The following is a 20,548-nucleotide window of genomic DNA, read 5'->3' as shown; positions in this document are numbered from 1 at the left end:
CTATAAATCGATATAGTCACAAAAGTTGGAGATTCCTTAGGATTTAATATATTGAATTTTTTTACTGTTCTTCAATTTTGGACTCCGTTTCATTTTGCTTTCTGAAATTTAATTTTTAGATCTCGCAATAAAAAAGTTGAGAATAATAGAAGATAAAAACTCACTTAACAGTAATCAATAAGGTATTTATTATTATCATCACCTTCTAGTGCATGGCTAAATACAATAGAAAATAATAAAAAAACTAATGAAAAATGTTTGAAAATTTTGGGTTTTAACGATAAAAATAAAATAAAGAATAAAGTGAATAATATCATAATTAATTTTTTAGTAAAAAAATATAATTTTTTATTAAAATGAACAGTACTATAAATTTTTCGTTAAAATTCCTTAAAAAATACTCACGGGTTTCCATTTTACAATAAGAAAGTCAAATACTTGTTTCTTCTAAGCACTAAATGACTGGGATTAGACATCGGCCTAACCTACCCACTGTGTAATTAATTAACAATAATATCTGTTTATTTCCAAATTAACCAGTCCAAATGACCTTTTCAAGTAGGTTCATTGTTCCGCCTCATAATACGACTAATCCGGCATGGACCACATGAGCCCCCACAAAAATAATTTTATAATTTTCGCCTTGCGAATTTCACAATGAAGTATGAAAGCAAGGATGCGACTACATTCGATCAGACAAAGATGCGAAGTAAAATAAAATCAGTCGTTGTTGTGAATAAATCGACTACTACACGAATTTTAAAATTTAAATTCATTCAACAGCTATAAATAAAATGGCGAGCATCTATTCCCTGTTAAAAAATGAGATGTGAAAATAGTCTTGTCTTAGCAGCATCCACGAAATCTCTCCAAATTTGAAGCTTTACAATATAATAACATAATTACCATAAATATTAGTTTATAACCAGCTCAAAGGATCGGCATCTGAGATTTTCAACGTGGGAAGAGGACATTTCTCTTCAAAGAAACATAAACAAAAAACAATGATCAAAACAACAATGGCCTTCGTCTCCATTTTATTATCTAAACAGTTGAAGGCGACGCTGGTCAAAAACTCCCGGAACCCGGGGTCCGGCCAAGCGTTCGCTTCTGTGTGTCTACTGGGATGAAGACGTTTACTGTAGGCAGCGCTTGCAAGTTTGAAAGTACGGGAATGGGACGGACAGCCTCAGGCAATGAGACGCTAAAAGCACGACAACTTCAGATTCAGCTTTGATTTTATTGCCCTGTATCATCAGCTATCCACAACCTGTCAATGGGACAGCAAACACGAGTACCAAAAACTTGTTAGTTCAAGGAATTTTCTACTATGTTGCGGGATAACCATGCATCGGAGCACAGTAGAATGTTAGTTCGAACATGTACAAGAGACCAAGCATGTACTTAATATCTATAAGCAAGCAAACCCGGACAGCATCAGGCGTAAGACTAAATTGATTTTAAAACGAGACGAAACCATCCACATGAAAATTTCAGATTTTTTCTGTACCACAGCTAAGTCTATACAGGCGACGATCAAACTTTAAAGATAGTCTAAATTGAATCTTATAAGTTTTTTCATGAGTAAATAACTAAATATCGAAGCAATTAACAAGCAAAGAGGCAATTCCACAAATGATTCATACCTTTCTGACTATAATTCTTCACTCCCACAGAAAAGAACCAAGTATCGAACCATAGAAACCAAACAGAACAAATGGCAGTAGATAGCTCAGCCTTGACGATCAAGTGCTCTAGCGATTATGTTTCTACTTTCCCTACACAGTACTTCTGTATCATTTCCTTCTATAGGTTTATGAATAACAACTTTAACAGATCCAGTATTCAAGATAGTCTCCCTTCCCGGAGGCATGATCTTTCCGGTTCCTATAAGGGTAATTGGCACTACTGGTACCTTGGTTTTCGCTGCAAGACTGAAGGCCCCTCTCTGCATGTCAACAACAAGAGGAAACTGTAACTCCCAATATATCTTCAGAGGACAAGGGGGGGAAAGAGCCTCTTAGGAAATAAATTATACAAATGGTGCAACAAAAACTATGGGTGAGATCAAACTAACTAAATCAATTGTGCATTATATGCCTCCGTAACCAACAACTGCAAGTTCCAGTCTGGTTACTTACAATTTTACATAACCATCCAAAAGAACAAAGAATCCTAAAAGATCTCACCTTGAAAGCACCTAATTTTCCATCTTTGCTGCGTGTTCCCTCAGGGAAGAAAAAGACAGAGGCCCCCTTCTTGATAAGATCTATGCAACTCTTAAGGCATTCCTATATACAGAAGCAATCATAACTTTAAAATCATTGTTTAGATAATGATCAACATCTATATAGATGGAACAAAGGAAATGGAATACCATTTGGCTTTTTCTGTCCATGCGCTTTAAAGGAATTACACCCATCAGAAACATGGCCCACCCAATAATGGGATAGAGAAATATGCTGGTCTTGCTGATAAACTTAAAGGGTCTCCCAATTGTGAAAAGAACATAGATGTCTAAAAAGCTCTGGTGGTTGGAAACATACACAGCAGGAGCATCAGGCGGAGGCAAATTCTCCAGTCCCTCGTACTTGATCCTAACAAATGGTGTAATCGTAGCAGTGGCCCAAATTTTGGCAATAAAAATATGAGCTTTTCTTTTGTATCGATCCAATAACAGCACAAGAGGATGGACTATCAGCATCAGCACAAAGAGATAAATGGCATTGAAAGCAGTAATGGCACAAAAGCCAATTCCCCTAACTCTTGAGACCATACTTACTTCTGCACTTAAAAATAAGAATGGATGTCAGTCAGATTTATAAGGCTGCTAAAGAAAGGAGGAAACAACAGAAAATCACTGGTTAGAGAAACCTGGTAATGGATAGCCAGCATCACAGGTTCCAGCTTCAGCAGATCGTACAACTGTATACCTGGACAACCTATTTTGGTCATGCAATCTAATATTACAATGCGGTCTTCCAAACTCCTCTTTTGCATCAAAGTCACACCACGATTTGCTACCATGTTTCCTTTGAATGCATAAAACACTATGATGAGCCGCTGAGGAAGGAAAACAAAGAGGCATGAGATATTATAGTCCATTCACGCATAAAGGTACATTGCTTATAAGCCAGCATCACTCATGACATATTATACTGAGATAGCCTATACTTACAATGGCTTAAATTTCTCGAAATGGGCCATCTGCGAGGAGAGCACCCAATAGAAAGTCCCTTATAAGCGAACAGCTGCATTACAAATAAAAATGTCATAGCAGTTACAACATAAATAAACGGGATGGGTCAGATGGGTTTGTGCTGCTCCACACTTTTGTGCTTAATGAAGTCGATAACTTGCAATACTACGCTACGGGATTAGTAAACAAAACAAAAGGCTAATTCTACATAAACACACCAAAGGGTTTACAACAGTTGTGACGAGGGAAAGTCTAGCGTGCTGAACTGGCGTGTTAAATGCAGATAATTCAAATGCATATTATATACACGGCCCAGCTTGAAGCACATTCACCCTATTTGCGTACAACCACCTAAATGTCGAATCCAACGATTAGTAGCGACAAGGCATGCTTAATTGCAAAAATTATTGTCATTATACTATCTCAAAATTTTCAGCTAGTTCCTTAACTGCACTCGTGAGCACCATTTTCTTCATACGAAATTCTGATTAAAAGGCGCCTATCGAATCAAACTACTAATTCCGAACATAATTATAGATTAAAATTTTTATCTCACGAAATTGTCGAATCATCATGCTAATAATTTCCCAACATAATTAAAGATTACAAATTTATATTTTCCCGGGAAAAAAACGACGGGAATCAAAGAAAATAGCTAGGAAGAAAGGGGATAAATTCTGAAATGAAAGAATTACCGGCAACAAAGATGACTTTGACAGAAACCTCGATTGCCTGTGACCTGATACGTTGAAGAAACCATAGATGTTAGCTCAAGTTTTTAACTTTATTCACAAAACAAAAAAACCCAGATAGATAAAGATGGTAATTACAAATAATTGCAGGGGAAGGTTGAAAAGCAACTTCCATGGAGATTCAAAGAACGGATTTTTGGAGAGTTTGATCCTTTCCTTTCTTCAGTGAATTTCTGGGGATTAGGGTTTGTACTCTGGGGAGCACAAGAGTCACGCGGACTGAGAAATTCAAGGCATATCGCTTATCCTGTTACTTGATTCGTTGGATGTATCGGAGTGCGGATGTTTTGTGTTTGAGAGAGGGTGTGAGACCGCCAATGACACCACACGCGTTCTTTTTCATCTTTTTACCTCATTTGGTAATAACTATGTTCCATGAGAATTTTTGGTAGGGCTGCTGAGGGCTGACTACGAAAACTTCGATTAGGATTGGGTTGGATGCGGATGACCGGACTACGTGGTTGTTTGGTTCTAAATATAAAAATATCTAATCCAACCCTAACTCTTGTATTTTTTACCCCAAGCCTAAGACAGGTCATATCTGATGTGTCTCGGCTATACGGTCATGTAGTTGAGTCATCTAAACAGAAGAATGGTACCAATTTTTCTCAGTATGCCCCATCTATGTTGCTTAGAGTGGGCTTTGAGCAAATTACTGATTAAAATTTATGGTCGTTGAATCCAACAACCATAAATCTCGATATATGCTATGAGACGGTTGATTTTAAACATTTCGTGTTAGATCAAGTTCGAAATCAATATTACACGACAAGAGCAATTAAACAAAACAGCTGCTAGTATTTTCTCATGCACGCGAATACACAGTTACAAGAAGAACATGACCTTGAAGGCTTGAAACCTGCAACACCTTATTTGTTCTTAGCTAGTCACATATATAGCCTTAACAAAAAAAAAAAACAGAGAACCCCAATCTAAATCTTTTTGTTGGGAGTTGATAGTTAGGGAAGTGAGAAATGGTAATCTATTTGCGGGGGTGAGTGCTGTCTTGATGGGCGGTTCCGGTGATAACTTTGGCAACGTCTAATGCAGTTGCCTCCGGCTTCTTCTTGCTGTACAAGGTGAAGTAACCGATGGTGACAACTACGGCAAAGCCTCCGATTGCCATTTTCATCGGGCAGAAGGGCGCGTTCTTCGTCTGATGGAGTATCTCCGGTGAATGCTGAGCCGGGGAATGACCCTTCATTTGGTGTGCCATGACTTGATTTTTCCTCTAGCTTTTGTTTCGCTGGTTCGAACAAAGACTCTGTTGTCCCGGGATTTCTTTGTCTCTCTTTGTTTATCTTCAACTATATCTGTCTGAACGCAATGCTTGTAAGCAGAAGAAAGTGGGAACCTGAAAGAAATAGAATGCATACATGTGTAACAAGATAGGGTGTTTAACCGTTTTTCAAGCAGCGGAAATAGGAGTGTTCTATTTGTGTGGTTTTAATTACCCCTTAATCACTTTTTAAGGGTCAACTAATTGACCCTTCCATCAGATTAAAATGAAACATTTCCCTCACCTTTCAACCTTCTTCCCTGAAAGTAGGATAGCCAAGAAAGGGGGTGTTTGCACTTGCACCCCTCTCCTGTGGGCTGTCGGATTTCCGGTAAGGGGACCTATGAGTCATCAAGAGTCGAGACTCGAGGGATCAAAGCACAACAAAACGCTAAACTAAGATCCCAAAAGACAGAACAATGAATAATTAAACCAAATTATAAAGAACCTGCATAGTAGCATAGATGATTGAGGAACACAGCAGCCATATGAGAATCCCAGAAAACTGACCCCAACGGAAGCTGGGAGGCAAATAAAAAACCCCGACGAGTATAGAGAAAAGAACTTCAAGGCCGCTGTATGCAGCAAATCGAGAGAACCAAGACACCGAGCAAGCACACACAAGTAGCAAAAAACTGTACATACAAAGAAACAATCAACCAGAAACTATGCTGCACTGCTGAAAAACTGCAAGATTTGACAAAGGAGGGTTTTAATATCCTCTATCTTTACATAGAGTACAGATCTACCGGAAAAGAGAACTTATTCGAGCCCATACAAAGAGATCAAAATCGGTATCAACTAATGTATATAAGAGCTTTGAAGCTTAAATAGAAGCCCTTTGTTCAAAACACATGTTAAGATGGTGAATTATTACATTTTGTCAGATTTCCTTGGGTAAAAGTAGAAGGGTGAGCGACTGTAAATTTTCGTTCGTTTGGGATGAAAAAGCAAAGTTGGTACAACAAACTAATCATCTGCAAGAAGTTTTCCTTCTTTCGATATTCTACTTACAAACTACTCATCTCATCAAACTACCATTTCAGCTTCTTTAACAGTGGAGGGAATCCCGACATCCAACCTCATGGTTGGTCTGTATTCCTCTGGAACAGCAGCTCCCGCCTGAATGCACATTTCGACAACCGCAGGGGCTTGCCCATAGAAGTTCCTGAGCTCCCACTGCAATGGTGATCCATTCACATCTGGGACATGCCACACATATCTTGGTGGTATCAAGTCATTGAGCACGGCCGTCTGCCAGCCATGCTGCCCATTTCGTTGTTGGTGTTTAAAGGCCCCACAGTTCTGAGCCTTGTGCTCACTAGGACCAACATGCACCTCAGGGCAATACCCGCAAACCCTCACCAGATACATCTTCATCAGCCTCTTGGCTCCTCTCCTCATTTGCTCCCATGCTCGTAGTGTTTCCTCAGTAAGCAAGGTTGTTTCTTCTTCATCAGTGGGGGCTACTACCTCCGAATCTGATATTTCAGTCAAAACTGGTCTCTTGGGTGCTTCACTGTCAGGATCTGGTAGCTCACTTTCATCTGCATCAACAAAGTCACCCTTCAAAATTCGGATGATTGGCTTTCTTCTCCTTGTAGTGGGATATTCCGGGACATCAACCCCAGCCGGGATGCAGAGCTCAACTATTGCTGGAACTCTAGGAGTTGAGAATCTCTCCTCATGAGGAATACGTCTTCCAAGCCGATCATAGAGGTGGAAAGCTTCAACTGGCAAGAATATGTCATCAACGGTCACATTTGGTATCCACTCATGAACACCCTTACGAATGTTAGCATTTGCACCTTTACATGATTTGAATGGATGCCCAACAGGCCCCACATGAATTTCATTACAGAACCTGCACAAGTTCAAATTTTCGATTAGCAAAATTTCCAATTCCATTTATGTAAGTTCCTTTAAACACAAATAAAAAAAGCTCCCAAAGCTAAAAAATCTTCATAAAACCCAATTCGAAAAAGCTCCTGAAGCTGAAAAATCTTCATGAAACCCAATTCAAAGAAGCTCTTACAGCTACAAAACTCCATCAAACCCAATTCGAAAAAGCTCCTACAGCTGAAAACTCCGTTGAACTCAACTCAAGAAAAAGCTTTAGGAAGTCCATCAACCCAACTTGAAAAAGCTCCTAAAGCTACAAAACTCGATCAAACCAAATTAAAAAAAGCTCAAACTCCATTAAACTCATTTCAGAAAAGCTCCACAAGCTAACCTGCAAGCTTGCACAGGAACCACCTTCAAAAGCCTCCTCAAATTGTTGATCAATGTAATTCTCTCATCAAACACATCATACGCAACCGGCACAAGGGTCTTCACGAGCAAGCCATTTTTGAGAGGTGGAACTGGGGTCCTAGGCTTTCCCTTGTTGCTCTTAAGCCTCTCCCTCGCCGCCCGTCTCAGCTCCACAATTGGCACCGGAAAGGACTTCTTCTCCTTCTTCGAATAGTGCTGCGGACAGTCGGAGTTCTGGGGATGACGGTGGTCACTCCTCACCACCAATGCATATGATTTCGAAGTTCTCGACTTCACAGAAACTGAAATCTTCAGCACATTGCAACCCTGCTGCTAGAATTAAATAAATTTGAAATACGCTAAATTTACAGAAACCCCAACTGAAAATGCTAGATTTACAGACACCCCAATTGATCAATTCTGAAAAGGAATGGGATTAGTACCTGAAATCGGAAAGAATCGAGGGAAGTGAGAGAAGGGTACAGGTGGGAATTCAGGAATTCTGATTTTGAACTGAAGGAAGCCCGAAAAGTGCCGACTTTTGGAGGAAGAAAGTTTGTTCCTTTTCCGTGGAATGAAGCTACGGCGCCATGGGAGAAGCTATGAGAGCTGCTGCAATCCATTTCTGAAAGCAAAGTGCTTTCGCTTTCGCAGCAAAGATGACAGCAGAGAGCGTTTCGACGACCATGTGCTTTCGCTCTGTGTTCGTGTTTTTCATAATCAGTCCGTTGCTTCGGTTATGCGATGCCGTCTCATCCGTTCCAATGTTAAACGGCATCGTTCCAGTCTGGTTCTTCTAGTCAATGTGGTGCAAGAATTTTGCTAGTCAATCAATCCGACGATGGAGAAGAATTAGTAGACCTATTTTAACTTTAACTTTTGCTTTTATTTTCACCTTTTTTTTTACTTCAGTGTATAAAAAATTCATGAATCTGTCAATAAATATAACAAAACTGTTATAAATAAACAAAAGTGAAAGATAATATTTGCTAGAGATAGAAGTAGAAAGTGCAATGGATCATACTGTTTATTTTCGTAATTGTATCACATAAATGATGCAGGTAAAGAGAGGGGAGAGATATTGGTATCATTACTTTCACTCTTAATTTTGTCTTTATCGTTAAAACTCAAGTTTTCAAATCATTTTCATTAGTTTTCCTGACTTCGGAAGGTTGCCACCAAAGTCTAATTTGTTTGCTTCCTCGTATAATTACATATTTGGTATTCACGCTAAATTTCACAATAAAAAACATGATATATAGATATAAAATTGCTAATTGAGAACATAATTCAGGACCTCTAAGCCAATTTAAACTACAAAATACGGTTCGCTAATCCAAATTAACATCTCTCTCCCTCTCACTCACTCTCACACGCTCAAAACAAAGCCATCCCCCCACTGCCACCCCAACCGCAATAAACGCAGCACTCAAACTGAAACCACGAGCAGCAGCGTTACTCGACGGAGCTGCAGCCGGAGCAGGCGACGGAGAATCCGAACCATACTTATGTTTTTCAGACAGAACCACCACCGTGAGCTTTAAGCCCATGTCACAGTGCTCCTTAACACCACTGATGAAGCAGAATGGTCCTGACTTATTCAACGTGATCTCCTCCACGTCTGCTTTGATTGGCTTTGAAATGACGCAGGTCTCATAGGCTTCCTTTGTCACTTGCACCACGGAGTCCCTCCCTTGCTCCTTTTTCCATTCTGCAGGCACCAAAACAAAAATGTCACACTTATCATCATTTTCTAGCTATTTCGTTTTCAGTTTTTAATATCATTAAGCAAAAATAAAAGAAAATAAGCAGATTTTAGCATGCAATCAGAGTACATTATTGAGTAAGAGCGTTTAAAAGCGTAGAAGTAAGTGATTGACTTAAAGTAGCGCTACATTAATATCTTCGTTTTAAGTAGATATGAAAATAAGGGTGATGGGAATTGAAAGGGGAGAACTTACTGAGAACATAGCCGATTCTGAATCGTCTATGCTCAGCCCACTGAATCAAGGCTTTGGCAGAATCAACGTTTCAAGAAATGTCCTTATCTCCGACCAGAATGTCTTTGGCTTCATACAACGCAAATAACACAAAGACAAAGGACAAAACTGCAAAACCAATATTTATGGAGGACGCCATTGTTGCTTCTGCTCTATGATTTTTCAAGTTGTAGGGTTTTTGTTACGTTGGTCCTTGTATATGGTAATGCTAGGGAAATCAAAATTTTAAATCAAATTTACAAATTAAATTATGTGTCACCAATAGGAAACAAGCACGTTAATCAACGGTTAAATAATAATCCAATCATCAACAGCACATCATTTGATTTGCAAATTTAGTTTAAAAAATTTGGTCTCCCTAGCATTATTCCCTTGTATATATGTAAGTGTTAAAAGATTGGTGTTGGGGACTTTTGGTGAGGTTTGAAATCTGACTGTAAATGTGAAATCAATTTATTTAGAGAAAAAAATCTAAAACGGCTTTTACCTTCCAATGAGTGTGATTACATTTCAATCTTGATAATAAAACTGCAATTATGTATTTATGATGAGTTGTATAACTTTTCAATTTTGGATAAAAATCAAGTGAAGAATCAAGAAACGTCTTTTTCAAACAGACGTAAGTTAAGTCAGTTAGCCCAAATGTTTACCTGTCCTTTTGTAGGCAAATACGATTATCTCTGTTTATGAACTCGAATAATTAAGAATATGAAAGGACTTGTCTGGTAAGAAAAGTGATACCCTTGGATTACTTGTTTTAAAAGGTAAATGAATCGATGATTTTGTATGCCAATTATGAACAAAAGCCACCGGTACTCTAATAGCCCGGGTCATTCAGTCATTGTCTGCATAGTATTAATTATAATTGGTAAAATTCAATTAACAAGCCAAAATAATGCGCAATAAACAATTGAGGAGTAATCTTATATTGCTCGAGTAGTTCATTAGCGGTGTTCTGTAATGTAACTTAAAATCAGCCTAAAGTTGAGTACTCAGAAACTTGAAAGTCTCTCGTCTAAACATAACACTATGAAAGTCTCTCATCCAAACATAACACATGATAAGTTTTATGCCGCCAAAAAGTCGTCTACCAAAAATTAAAATCTAACAGTTAAACCGACCACCAAAGAATTTGACTTTTTAAGCAAAATGGTCCTTTAGATTTGTATAACACATTACTTTGGTCCTTGAGATTTGAAATCAATAGAAGTGGCACATTATCAATCATTTTGGTCATTCCGTACAAAATTATGTTAAATAAGGATCAAAATGACAAATGTATCCTCAATTTAATAAAGATTTTTTTACAGAATGACCAAAATGATTAATAGTGGACGACCAATTCTATTGATTTCAAATCTCAGAAACCAAAGTGAGAAGACCATTTTTGCTAAAAAACCCAAAGAATTTTAAATTTCTTTTTATGAATAATTTTGGGGGATTCTTCAAGAGAGTGGGAGAGGAGCAATTTGAACAACGTCTAATAAACCTGATATTCATTAAATTACAGCCGAAAGGACTGATTCACCTCCAAAGTTTTCAACACCACCATAGGGTCATCAAACGGAAACAATACAAATTAAAGGTACAGCAGCAAACTGCAGGACACAGTTTCATAACATAAACCATCAGCATGCTTTGAATCACGAAATTTGGCAGCATAACGTCTCTCATTTCAGGAGTGTCTTCACGATAGATTTCACATTCAGCTTCTTGAGGTCAGTGTACGACTGCCCACACCCGACAAACATGACGGGAGCTCCAGATATGTAAACCATGGACAGCGCAGCCCCAACCTACGCCGCACCCACAAATTGAGTTAGAACCAACGGAATCAGTGAAGGGAAAAGAAATCCTCAAGATTACGTAATAATCATAGACAATTGCAGATTGAAAACGTTTGTCTACCTTATCGTCAATAGTGTCGAACTTAGTGAGCAATATCCCATCTATCAATCTAGGAGTTTGCGAAGTTGAGAGGTCCGCTAATTTCTGCAGGAACAGGGAAGGTGGAATCAGAAACCAGCCAGTAAGCAAATGATGATACAGAAACAAAGATAATTGGATAATACTAGAAAAAACCGAGAATAGGAATATGGAGCTCAAACCTGATTAAACTTCGAAAGCTGATCAACGGCATCATTCCCAACCAGTGCCTCTCCAACGAACAAGACAAGATCTGGGTTGTTAAGATTGACAAGCTTTGACAGTGCCCTCATCAATGGCTCATTATCCTGAAAGGCGCAACAAAAACAAACAAAAAATAGTAAAATCATAAGATAACCTTAGCATGTACATAAAAAAAACAGTAAATAGAGATGCTCATCCATTCAGCTATAGAACTAGAAATACGGTACCTGCATACGACCAGCTGTATCAACAAGAACCACATCAGAACCATTGTGTGTGGCCTCCTGGATTGCTTCCTTAGCTACAACTGCAGGATCTTTCTCGTATCCCTTCTCAAAAATAGGGATCTGAGATGGAAGGTTTGGTTACATGTTAATTATGAAGGTCAAGACAGAAAAAATTGTTTTTATCCAAAGAACCATTATTAGTCTTTCCCAAATGAATGTGAATCCTGTAATATGATATGATACCTGGAGTCTACGTGCATGAGTACGCAGCTGCTCCACAGCTCCAGATCGAAATGTATCGCAGGCAGCCATCATAACACTGACGTTATGCTGTTGAAGCCAATAAGCAACCTGCATGGTGCAATTGGTTAATAAAACCATCGGTCCATCAGTAAAGAGGCATGCTTTAACGTAAACAGAGAAGAATTCAGCTCAACCTTAGCCAAATTGGTAGATTTCCCCACTCCATTGACACCAACAAAAACGACGACATATGGCTTCCTTTGTTCCTTGGCAGCATGCACATCCCTCAGTATATCAATAGAGCGCCTGGGAGTTAAAATACGAACAAGGGCATCTTCCATTGCAGTCTGCAGTAAGTTTTACAGGCCCAATATTAATCTTATAACATGATAAAAAATGAATAATGAGGCCAAACTGGAAGACTGGATATTGGAGGAATGAAGAGAACTAATCGACAAACCTGCACGGTAGAAGATATTCTTGTGAACGAAGCCAGCTTTTTCCCCTCAAGACTAGCTGCCACTGATTCACAAAGCTTCTCAGCAATCTCCTCGGCCTACGAATGCAACAGCACAAAATCATATTAGACGGCTCAATAAGAGTGAAAATACTGGAGCACCAGGTGATAAATATTGAAAAGGATTGTACCAGCAATCTAAAAACTTGAAAGTTACTGATAAAATAAACTTCAGCTTAGTAATGGGAAATAGAGTAGTTCAAGAGCATACCACGTTCTTGGTCATGAGCCTATCCTTGAGAGCTTTCAAAGCTGGTTCCAGGTCAGACCTCTCCAAGTTTGCCTTGCCAGCAATACTGAATACAAACAAGTAAAAGATGCATAAAAATTATGTAACAACCTAATAGTCTGATGAAACTGGCTTGGGAATACAAGAAAACATAAGCCATTTCAGATTTATCGAGACAAAGAGAAACTCGGAGTGTTGAGCCATCTCAATAGCAGTTAGTTTCACCGACTCAAAAAGTCAATTTAACATAACAAATATCCTATATTTCCAAAAGATTTACCTCTGGAACATAGATGAAAACCACCCCTTCTTTTGCTTATCAGGCTTGCTTTCCTTCCCAACATCCTCTTCCTCTTCCTCCTCACTTTCACTACCGAAATCCTCTTCTTTGTCCATCATACTTTCACCGTGATCTGCTGCCACGACCTCAATATTGTTGTCTCCATTCTCACCCACAGGATCCGTAAAATCCAGTTTCGACTCAGGAGGTTTATCATCCCAAACTCTATTCTTCTTTGTTATCTTCTTTTTTGGCTCGGCCTTGGAGCCCTTGCTATCAACAGTAGCTGTTTTCTCTGTCTTCTTCCCAGCCTTCGACCTAAGTTTCTGAAGCTTATTTACATCAAAAGCCCCAAGATTGGAACTAGTATTTTCTTTTCCGTTAGCAGTACCATTAGATTCTTTGAAATCCACGTGATTACCATTGGAGATCCCATTCTCCAATTTACGGCCCTTCATATTATCACCATCCCCGCCATCACTTGCCAAACCACCTTCATTCTTTTTCTTGTCTCCTCCAAGTCCAGTCTTCTGCACCTGCCCTTGCTTCTTATTGTTCACAGGCTTACCCACCTGCTTTGACTTCTTCAATTCCTCCGCCCTAGCCTCGGCCTCCTTCTTCAGTTGTCGAAAAGTTTCATCAAAGTCAGCATAGACTGTCCTTTTCGGATCATAAATCTCCGAGAACTCATGTTTCACCATCGAAAGCAGTTCATCCACATACAACAGATGGAGAATCTTCTGATAAACAGCGACAAACACGAGCCCAAGCTCATTGTGGAAGGTCCATTTGAGCGTGTAAGCAGCCCCAGGGGCACTGTAATCGAAAGAAGCTAAACCAGACCGTTCCTCCAAAAGACAGGATCGGATCAAGGTGTCGATTGGAGATCCCTTAAGAGCATTTCCAAGCTCTTTGCATGTCCAGAGGATTAATCCTCCTCTAGTAAATATCAGTAATTGTTCTAACATCTTCGATTATCTCCAATGCCTCTCTGCAATCAAACCCATAAAAATTGGTAATTATTACCAATTTTTAAATCTCATATAATTTTACCAACAACCCATCAATCCAAACAAAACTTGCGTTCAAATTAACCAACAAAAACATTTCATAATTTTTTTTTTCAATTCAATTTCAACATTTCCAACCATATAAATTAAAAAATAATCAAAGCATCAATATTTATCAATGAAAGAACAAATACAGTTAAAAATCCAGCTAAATTCCAAATTTTAATTCCCACAAAAGTCATTTGCTTTACCATAGTATCTGAATCCAGAAAACCCCACAATTTAAAATAAATATTGAAACGATGGATCGGGAAAGGGAAATTCGATCATTATTATTCAGTTCAGAATCGAATAAACCCTCAAATCGAATCTGAAATAATCGAATCGATAAATCGGAAAATTTAGGGAAATTCGGTAAATAAATATAAAAAAAATATAGACATACCTGTGTTTTCTTCGAGCTGTGAGAAAATCCTACGAGGAACAAAAATTAAATATAAAATACAAAACACGAGAAAGAAAAAGAAAAAATTGATTTCAGGAGAGGACAGAATAAAGTTGGGGAGTTCGCGGCGGTCGCGATTTATATATGAGCTTCCAAGAGAGCAAGGGTAATTTCGGAAGTTCGGTGTTTTGACTTGTCAAATTTAGATTTGCTTCAAAGTGGTATATCACGTGTCATTATACAAATGGTATAATATGTGTGTTAAAAATTTAATCATTTAAAATATAAAATTTCTCACAACTTCAATAAAAACACGTAGTGTACCACCGTGTTCTGGTCACAATGAAATTTTTTTCCTGAATTGGGGGGTTGGACGGTAAAACGATTGAAACATTAACGAAAAATAACAGTTTAGACGTTATGTTGGCGCTTTTTTGATGCACTCCAAGTGAAAATGTGGATAGAGTGATTTTCCGAATTTAATGCAAAAATTCATATGAGCTTGTACTGATTGATGTTTAAGCAGATTCCTTAACAAAAAAGTAGATTTTTAACCTTTTAAATGATATTTGTTTGACTAGTTTCTAGCAAAAGTACGTGAAAATTCGGGCGTTGGGAACTCGACCACTTTTGATCTCTTTTTTTTTATTTTATATAATGATTCTATTTGTACTGTATTTACTGTTGCTTATATTAAAAGATACAAAGAGTTAGTCCAAATAACAATAGTCTATGTGAAATTTCAATTTTTCTTTCAAAACTTTGAAAAATAAATAATCAAGATAGTATAAAAAAGTTAAATTAATTGGAAGGTTGGATTACACTCCGTAGAATTTTAATGTTTATAGTGCATGCTATAGCTATATTGTGGTTGTAAATGGGTCAATTGAGAGGAATTGAGATTTTCTTCCCTTTTTTGTGCTCAGAGCAGCTGAATTCAGAAATCCGAGCCATTCAAGAGAGACAGAGATTCAAACAGCTTAAAACTTCGTTTTCCATAAGATGAGCCAATAAAATGAACTAATAAGAACTATAAAATTTAAATTGAATGGTTCAGATTTCTAATTATCTCTATACAACTCATTACCATTGTGCTCTTCTAATCAAGTGCAAAGTCGCGATGGGTTTTAGCATAGAATTCATGGAATGTGCAATCCTCCTACACGTCACATAGGGTGAGAAATGCATCGACACTTGTCATTGGGTGCTCTATTTGCCTTGAAACATGAGTAAAGCGCTCCCAATACCATGGAAATGGCATTATATGCTGAGGATCTGGGAGGTTTAGAAATCATATCCGTTCATGGTATATTATGCGGTTAGTTTTTATTATGTACTATTTATATTTAATTTAAATTTTAAAATTTTAAATATTTATGATCGTACAATGTACGATTAACGAATATGATTTCTAAATTCCCTAGATCCCCAAGAAAAGAATTCGGCGAGGATCCTTTTCCTTATATGTAATCAAGACATTTGGGTATGTCCGACCATTCAATATTAATTAATAAGTACATAGACACATTATAATGTATTGTATTTTCAATGCTTCGATTAACGAAATGTCAACATATTACTATGTGGTAGAACAAAATATGTCCGACCATTTAATATTAATTAATAAGTACATAGACACATTATAGTATATTGTATTTTAATGTTTCGATTAACGAAATGTCAACATCTTATTAAGTGGTTGAACAAAACATGTGAATGTCGTTAGACACAAAATTTTCCTACATGACCCAAGATTTGACGAAGTTAGTGTTAAGCCCATCACATATGAATGGATGATAACAAATCCACTAAGATTTGCAGCCCAATCTACCTTTGGACTTTGAATGGTAGACCCGAATATGTGCACACTTACATATGGACCCATTTATAGAGGTTCCGTTTTCTGGATCCACTAGAAAGCATACCGAAACTGATCAAATACCATTTATTTAAATTTTAAAAGAAAAATTAATGAAAAGTTCAAAAAAAAAAAATTAGTTTGAATGAAAAATGATAAATAAAGGTGTAGTGAATAATACCAGAAAAGGTAAAATTGTGGTTTTTCGTTAAAAATAAACAATAACATAAGTGTTTCGTTAAAACTCCCTATTTTAAATTGTCTTTTGTTTTTCATTTTCACACCAAATTTGCACCAAATATATATGTTAGATCCACCTAACACAAATCACTTTTGAATGGAGTTTCATATTTTGGTTTTCATGGGGGATCCTGATAGATTTAGGTTGTCTTATCAGAAAAAAGCAGTTAAGATTTGTAGGCAAGTTTGGTTTGGTGTCTTTCATATTGTTAAGTAGGTAATTAAGCTTCTAAAGTCAAGATTTCGCTACACTTCCGCTCCACTGCGAGATAGGATAGCATCGTCGTTTTGACTGTTTCACGAGATGTATTCATTGTGTGAAGTTTAATGTTTTTACCTTTTTGTTGGCTCACAATATAACAATATGTAACTATAAGTGTTATATGGTTAATACATGATCACGAAACAAAAAATATGAAGATGACATTATCTACTGTGCTTCATGAACAGTGAAGTGACATCCCTCTAAACCCTAAATATGCACGCATACACGTATGCATATCCCCCTATCTTTTTTTCTTTTTCTTTTTTTAGTTTTATTATTAAGGAAAGGGTTTGAAATTATTTCAATAATTGAGAAGAGAGGGAAATTTTGAACTCGGGACGGATGATGAAAACCAACATCCTACCCCCTATCTGCCCAACTGCTCACATTGAAAATCATGCAGGCCTCTTGGACATCTTCAGTCTTCCCTCTCACCATATGCTCATCTTCTTGTCGAATATGGACAACAGTTGGCAGCCAAGAAACAGGACAATTATTTAGGGTCAAAGCCGGTGCCGTAGCCGTTGGGACCTGAAGCTTTTGCATGGGCCTAATGGCAATGTGATCACGTTTAAATTATGTTAATTAATGGTTAATTACATGGACTCAATGCGTTGAATGCCAGCGTACTGTTTACGAATGGTGACAGAAAGCATGCATATTGAAGCAGCTGGAGGCAGAGTGTGGTGCACTGCAGAGTGGATGTGCGCGACTGCATGCGCACATGGGATTTCTATGTATATAGAGCTGCAGCAACAGTAGTAGCAACACATCTCGGAAATCATGGGCACGTCCAATGGTAAAGATATGAGTACTAACGCTAGCTACTTAATTATTAGGCCTTTTCCAATGTTCTGGAAATTCTAAAGTCAAAAGTTTGAGGAATCGAATTAGGACTTGAATATTACTAATATGAAACTCATCTTCGGGCTAGGACATAACTTTGCAGTCATTGACATTGGAATTTGAAGAAAAAAATTGAAACTTAGAAGTCTTGTGATCATGTTTGAATTGTTCTTTTTTAATATGTTAAAAGTATTTTTTTTGTCAATCAAAATGTTAAAAATACTTATGAGCTATAGAAGCATTTTTTAAAATACAAATCCAAAAGTATGCTTAATTAGTTACATTACTCTGCAACCAAATATGTGAATGTATAATTTTACATGGGGGATGGCTGAATCACATATATACTCTTAGAGAAATTTTATGCAAAATGTACAAGCAATTATTTATAACTCGATTGGTCAGATTGTATCCATTTGTAGTCAGATTGAGAATCTCAGTCGTCTGACAAAATTACTACATTGCTATTTCGTACAGATGGGATCGATTTCCTAACCGTTAGATCGATCCGTCGGTCAGATTGAATCCCCTTGTATAGTCAGTACTACTATAATATTAGTTTTAGGTGGCAGATTATGGTGACGAATATTAAAAAATCTTGTGGGATAAATTATATCCGACAAATCATTTAATTACTGACGGATATTAGAAAAATCCTGTCGGTTATATATTCCTGGCGGATATCAAAAAAATATTGTCGGTTATAACCGACAGGATTTTTGAAACCTTTTTTAAATATTTTTGACAGATTCTGGCGGTTTTTAAGTTAATGGTGGCGGTTATAACCGACAAAAATGAAAATTTTATTATTTTAAAATCTCTCCAATGACATGTCAAATTTCATAAAATCATCCAATCTTTGAATTTAATATTAAAGACTGATATCAAAACATTAAAAGCACATTATTTATTCACCATTTGTGATGGATTCCTTGATCATCATGTGACCAATACAACATTTTAGTGAACTTCAAATATCTCCATTTAAACTTTTATTAAAATAATAAATTTTCTTAGGAAACAAATAAAGACCAACGAAAATGATCAGATACTTAAGGAATTGTTATAACCCACATGCATTTGATTTTGGAGTAAAATCATCAAAATCAAAGCTAAAATAACCGTTAAATTGTGATTTTTCGCTTATAACCATCGAAAACTTTTGTTCTGTTACCTAATCTTTGAATGTTTGTTTTTTGCAATTTTTTTACGTATGCGATCTTGGAGTGTGTACAAACAAGTTTGACAGTTGGATTGTTGAAAAAAGTTTCGTAGAATGCGTATCGCATCAAAACAATAGATTAAACCAACATTTCGAGTTAATGTTATACTTTCCCATCAAGTATAAAATAAGATTTTGTGGTATCCACTAGTGTAAATATTTTAAATTCAAGATCGAATTCGCTCAATGCATTCTTATAGGGTCGAGGAGTGTAGCTGTAAAAAATCATCAAAATCGGAGCTAAAATAACTGTTAAATTGTGATTTTTCGTTTATAACCGTCGAAAACTTTTGTTTTGTTACCTAATTTCTGAATGTTTGTTTTTTGTGATTTTTTATGTATGTGATCTCGGAGTATGTAAAAACAAGTTTGACGGTTATATCATTGAAAAAAGTTTCGTAAAATGTGTATCGCGTCAAAACGGTAGATTAAATAAACACTTAAGAGTTAATGTTATACTTCCATTAAGTATAAAATAAGATTTTGTGGTATCCACTAGTGTAAATATTTGAAATTGAAAATCAAATTTATTCATTGCATTCTTATAGGGTCGATGAGTGTAGTTGTAAAAAATCATTAAAATTTGAGCTAAAATAATAGGTAAATTGTGATTTTTCGTTTATAGCCGTCGAAAACTTTTGTTCCGTTACGTAATATCTGAATATTTATTTTTTACAATTTTTTATGTAAGCAATCTCAGAGTGTGTACAAATAAGTTTAACGGTTGGATCGTTGAAAAAAATTTCGTAGAATGCATATCGAGTCAAAACGGTAGATTAAACAAACATTTAAAGTTAATGTTATAATTCCCCATCGAGTATAAAATAAGATTTTGTGGTATTCACTAGTGTAAATATTTTAAATTGAATATCGAATTCATTCAGTGCATTCTTATAGGGTCGAGGAGTATAGTTGTAAAAAATATCAAAATCGGAGCTAAAGTAAACGTTAAATTGTGATTTTTTGTTTATAACCATCGAAAACTTTTGTTCTGTTACCTAATCTCTGAATGTTTGTTTTTTGTGATTTTTTTTCATATGCGATCTCGGAGTGTGTACAAACAAGTTTGACGGTTGGATCGTTAAAAAACACTTCGTAGAATGCGTATCGCATCAAAACGATAGATTAAACAAACACTTAGAGTTAATGTTATACTTCCATTAAGTATAAAATAAGATTTTGTGTTATCCACTAGTGTAAATATTTTAAATTGAAGATCAAATTTATTCATTACATTCGTATAGGGTCAAGGAGTGTAGTTGTAAAAAAATCATTAAAATCGAAGCTAAAATAACCGTTAAATTGTGAATTTTCGTTTATAATCGTCGAAAACTTTTGTTCCGTGACGTAATATCTAAATGTTTGTTTTTACGATTTTTTACATATGCGATCTTGTTGACGGTTAGATCATTGAAACTAATTTAGTAAAATGCATATTTCCGTTAAATTTGCCTAAATTTTGAAGTGGTAAAGTAATTTGTGCTAAATTTTTATTTATGTTTTTCAATTATTGATTCGACAATATTTAGTTTGTGTGATGACATTTTCATTGT

At 36.5% G+C, this 20,548-nt stretch overlaps 3 protein-coding genes across 6 annotated transcripts; all 3 read right to left on the bottom strand.

Moving 5' to 3' along the window:
• Window positions 1-786: 786 nt before the first annotated feature.
• Window positions 787-4,385, bottom strand: LOC126605207 (1-acyl-sn-glycerol-3-phosphate acyltransferase BAT2, chloroplastic-like). The gene is made up of 8 exons (XM_050272579.1): window positions 4,030-4,385; window positions 3,895-3,938; window positions 3,179-3,251; window positions 2,875-3,063; window positions 2,378-2,784; window positions 2,190-2,291; window positions 1,647-1,948; window positions 787-1,270 (listed from the first exon to the last, which is right to left on the bottom strand). Exons 1-7 carry the CDS (start codon window positions 4,064-4,066, stop codon window positions 1,733-1,735), a joined length of 1,068 nt encoding a protein of 355 aa, XP_050128536.1. The 5' UTR covers window positions 4,067-4,385; the 3' UTR covers window positions 787-1,270; window positions 1,647-1,732.
• Window positions 4,386-6,142: 1,757 nt separating this feature from the next.
• LOC126605200 (APO protein 2, chloroplastic-like) lies at window positions 6,143-8,222 on the bottom strand. Of its 4 annotated transcripts, none has more exons than XM_050272567.1 (3): window positions 7,927-8,222; window positions 7,464-7,816; window positions 6,143-7,094 (listed from the first exon to the last, which is right to left on the bottom strand). In XM_050272567.1, exons 1-3 carry the CDS (start codon window positions 8,104-8,106, stop codon window positions 6,260-6,262), a joined length of 1,368 nt encoding a protein of 455 aa, XP_050128524.1. In that variant the 5' UTR covers window positions 8,107-8,222; the 3' UTR covers window positions 6,143-6,259. The 4 variants fall into 4 exon arrangements, with proteins under 4 accessions (XP_050128524.1, XP_050128526.1, XP_050128527.1 ...); XM_050272569.1 differs by having other exon boundaries at window positions 7,464-7,810; XM_050272570.1 differs by having other exon boundaries at window positions 7,464-7,774.
• Window positions 8,223-10,951: 2,729 nt separating this feature from the next.
• Window positions 10,952-14,686, bottom strand: LOC126605196 (uncharacterized). The gene is made up of 10 exons (XM_050272563.1): window positions 14,565-14,686; window positions 13,110-14,100; window positions 12,812-12,896; window positions 12,544-12,639; window positions 12,278-12,430; window positions 12,084-12,191; window positions 11,841-11,960; window positions 11,592-11,717; window positions 11,392-11,475; window positions 10,952-11,279 (listed from the first exon to the last, which is right to left on the bottom strand). The coding sequence occupies exons 2-10, from the start codon at window positions 14,075-14,077 to the stop codon at window positions 11,154-11,156; spliced, it is 1,866 nt and encodes a 621-aa protein (XP_050128520.1). The 5' UTR covers window positions 14,078-14,100; window positions 14,565-14,686; the 3' UTR covers window positions 10,952-11,153.
• Between the last annotated feature and the right edge of the window lie 5,862 nt (window positions 14,687-20,548).

The sequence above is a fragment of the Malus sylvestris genome, chromosome 15, assembly GCF_916048215.2.
Source record: "Malus sylvestris chromosome 15, drMalSylv7.2, whole genome shotgun sequence".
Lineage (NCBI taxonomy): Eukaryota > Viridiplantae > Streptophyta > Magnoliopsida > Rosales > Rosaceae > Malus > Malus sylvestris.
This window is presented reverse-complemented; position numbering and strand designations above follow the sequence as displayed.

Coding starts and splice junctions, on each gene's coding strand:
- LOC126605196 (XM_050272563.1), bottom strand. CDS start 14,077: ATGTTAGAACAATTACTGATATTTACTAGAGGAGGATTAATCCTCTGG. Junction 12,192..12,277: donor AATCTACCAATTTGGCTAAG/GTTGAGCTGAAT, acceptor TGCACCATGCAG/GTTGCTTATTGGCTTCAACA. Junction 11,476..11,591: donor AGCTTTCGAAGTTTAATCAG/GTTTGAGCTCCA, acceptor CTGTTCCTGCAG/AAATTAGCGGACCTCTCAAC.
- LOC126605200 (XM_050272567.1), bottom strand. CDS start 8,106: ATGGATTGCAGCAGCTCTCATAGCTTCTCCCATGGCGCCGTAGCTTCA. Junction 7,817..7,926: donor TCGATTCTTTCCGATTTCAG/GTACTAATCCCA, acceptor ATTTAATTCTAG/CAGCAGGGTTGCAATGTGCT. Junction 7,095..7,463: donor GTTCCTGTGCAAGCTTGCAG/GTTAGCTTGTGG, acceptor GAACTTGTGCAG/GTTCTGTAATGAAATTCATG.
- LOC126605207 (XM_050272579.1), bottom strand. CDS start 4,066: ATGGAAGTTGCTTTTCAACCTTCCCCTGCAATTATTT. Junction 3,939..4,029: donor ACCTTCCCCTGCAATTATTT/GTAATTACCATC, acceptor TCAACGTATCAG/GTCACAGGCAATCGAGGTTT. Junction 1,949..2,189: donor GAAAATTAGGTGCTTTCAAG/GTGAGATCTTTT, acceptor GTTGACATGCAG/AGAGGGGCCTTCAGTCTTGC.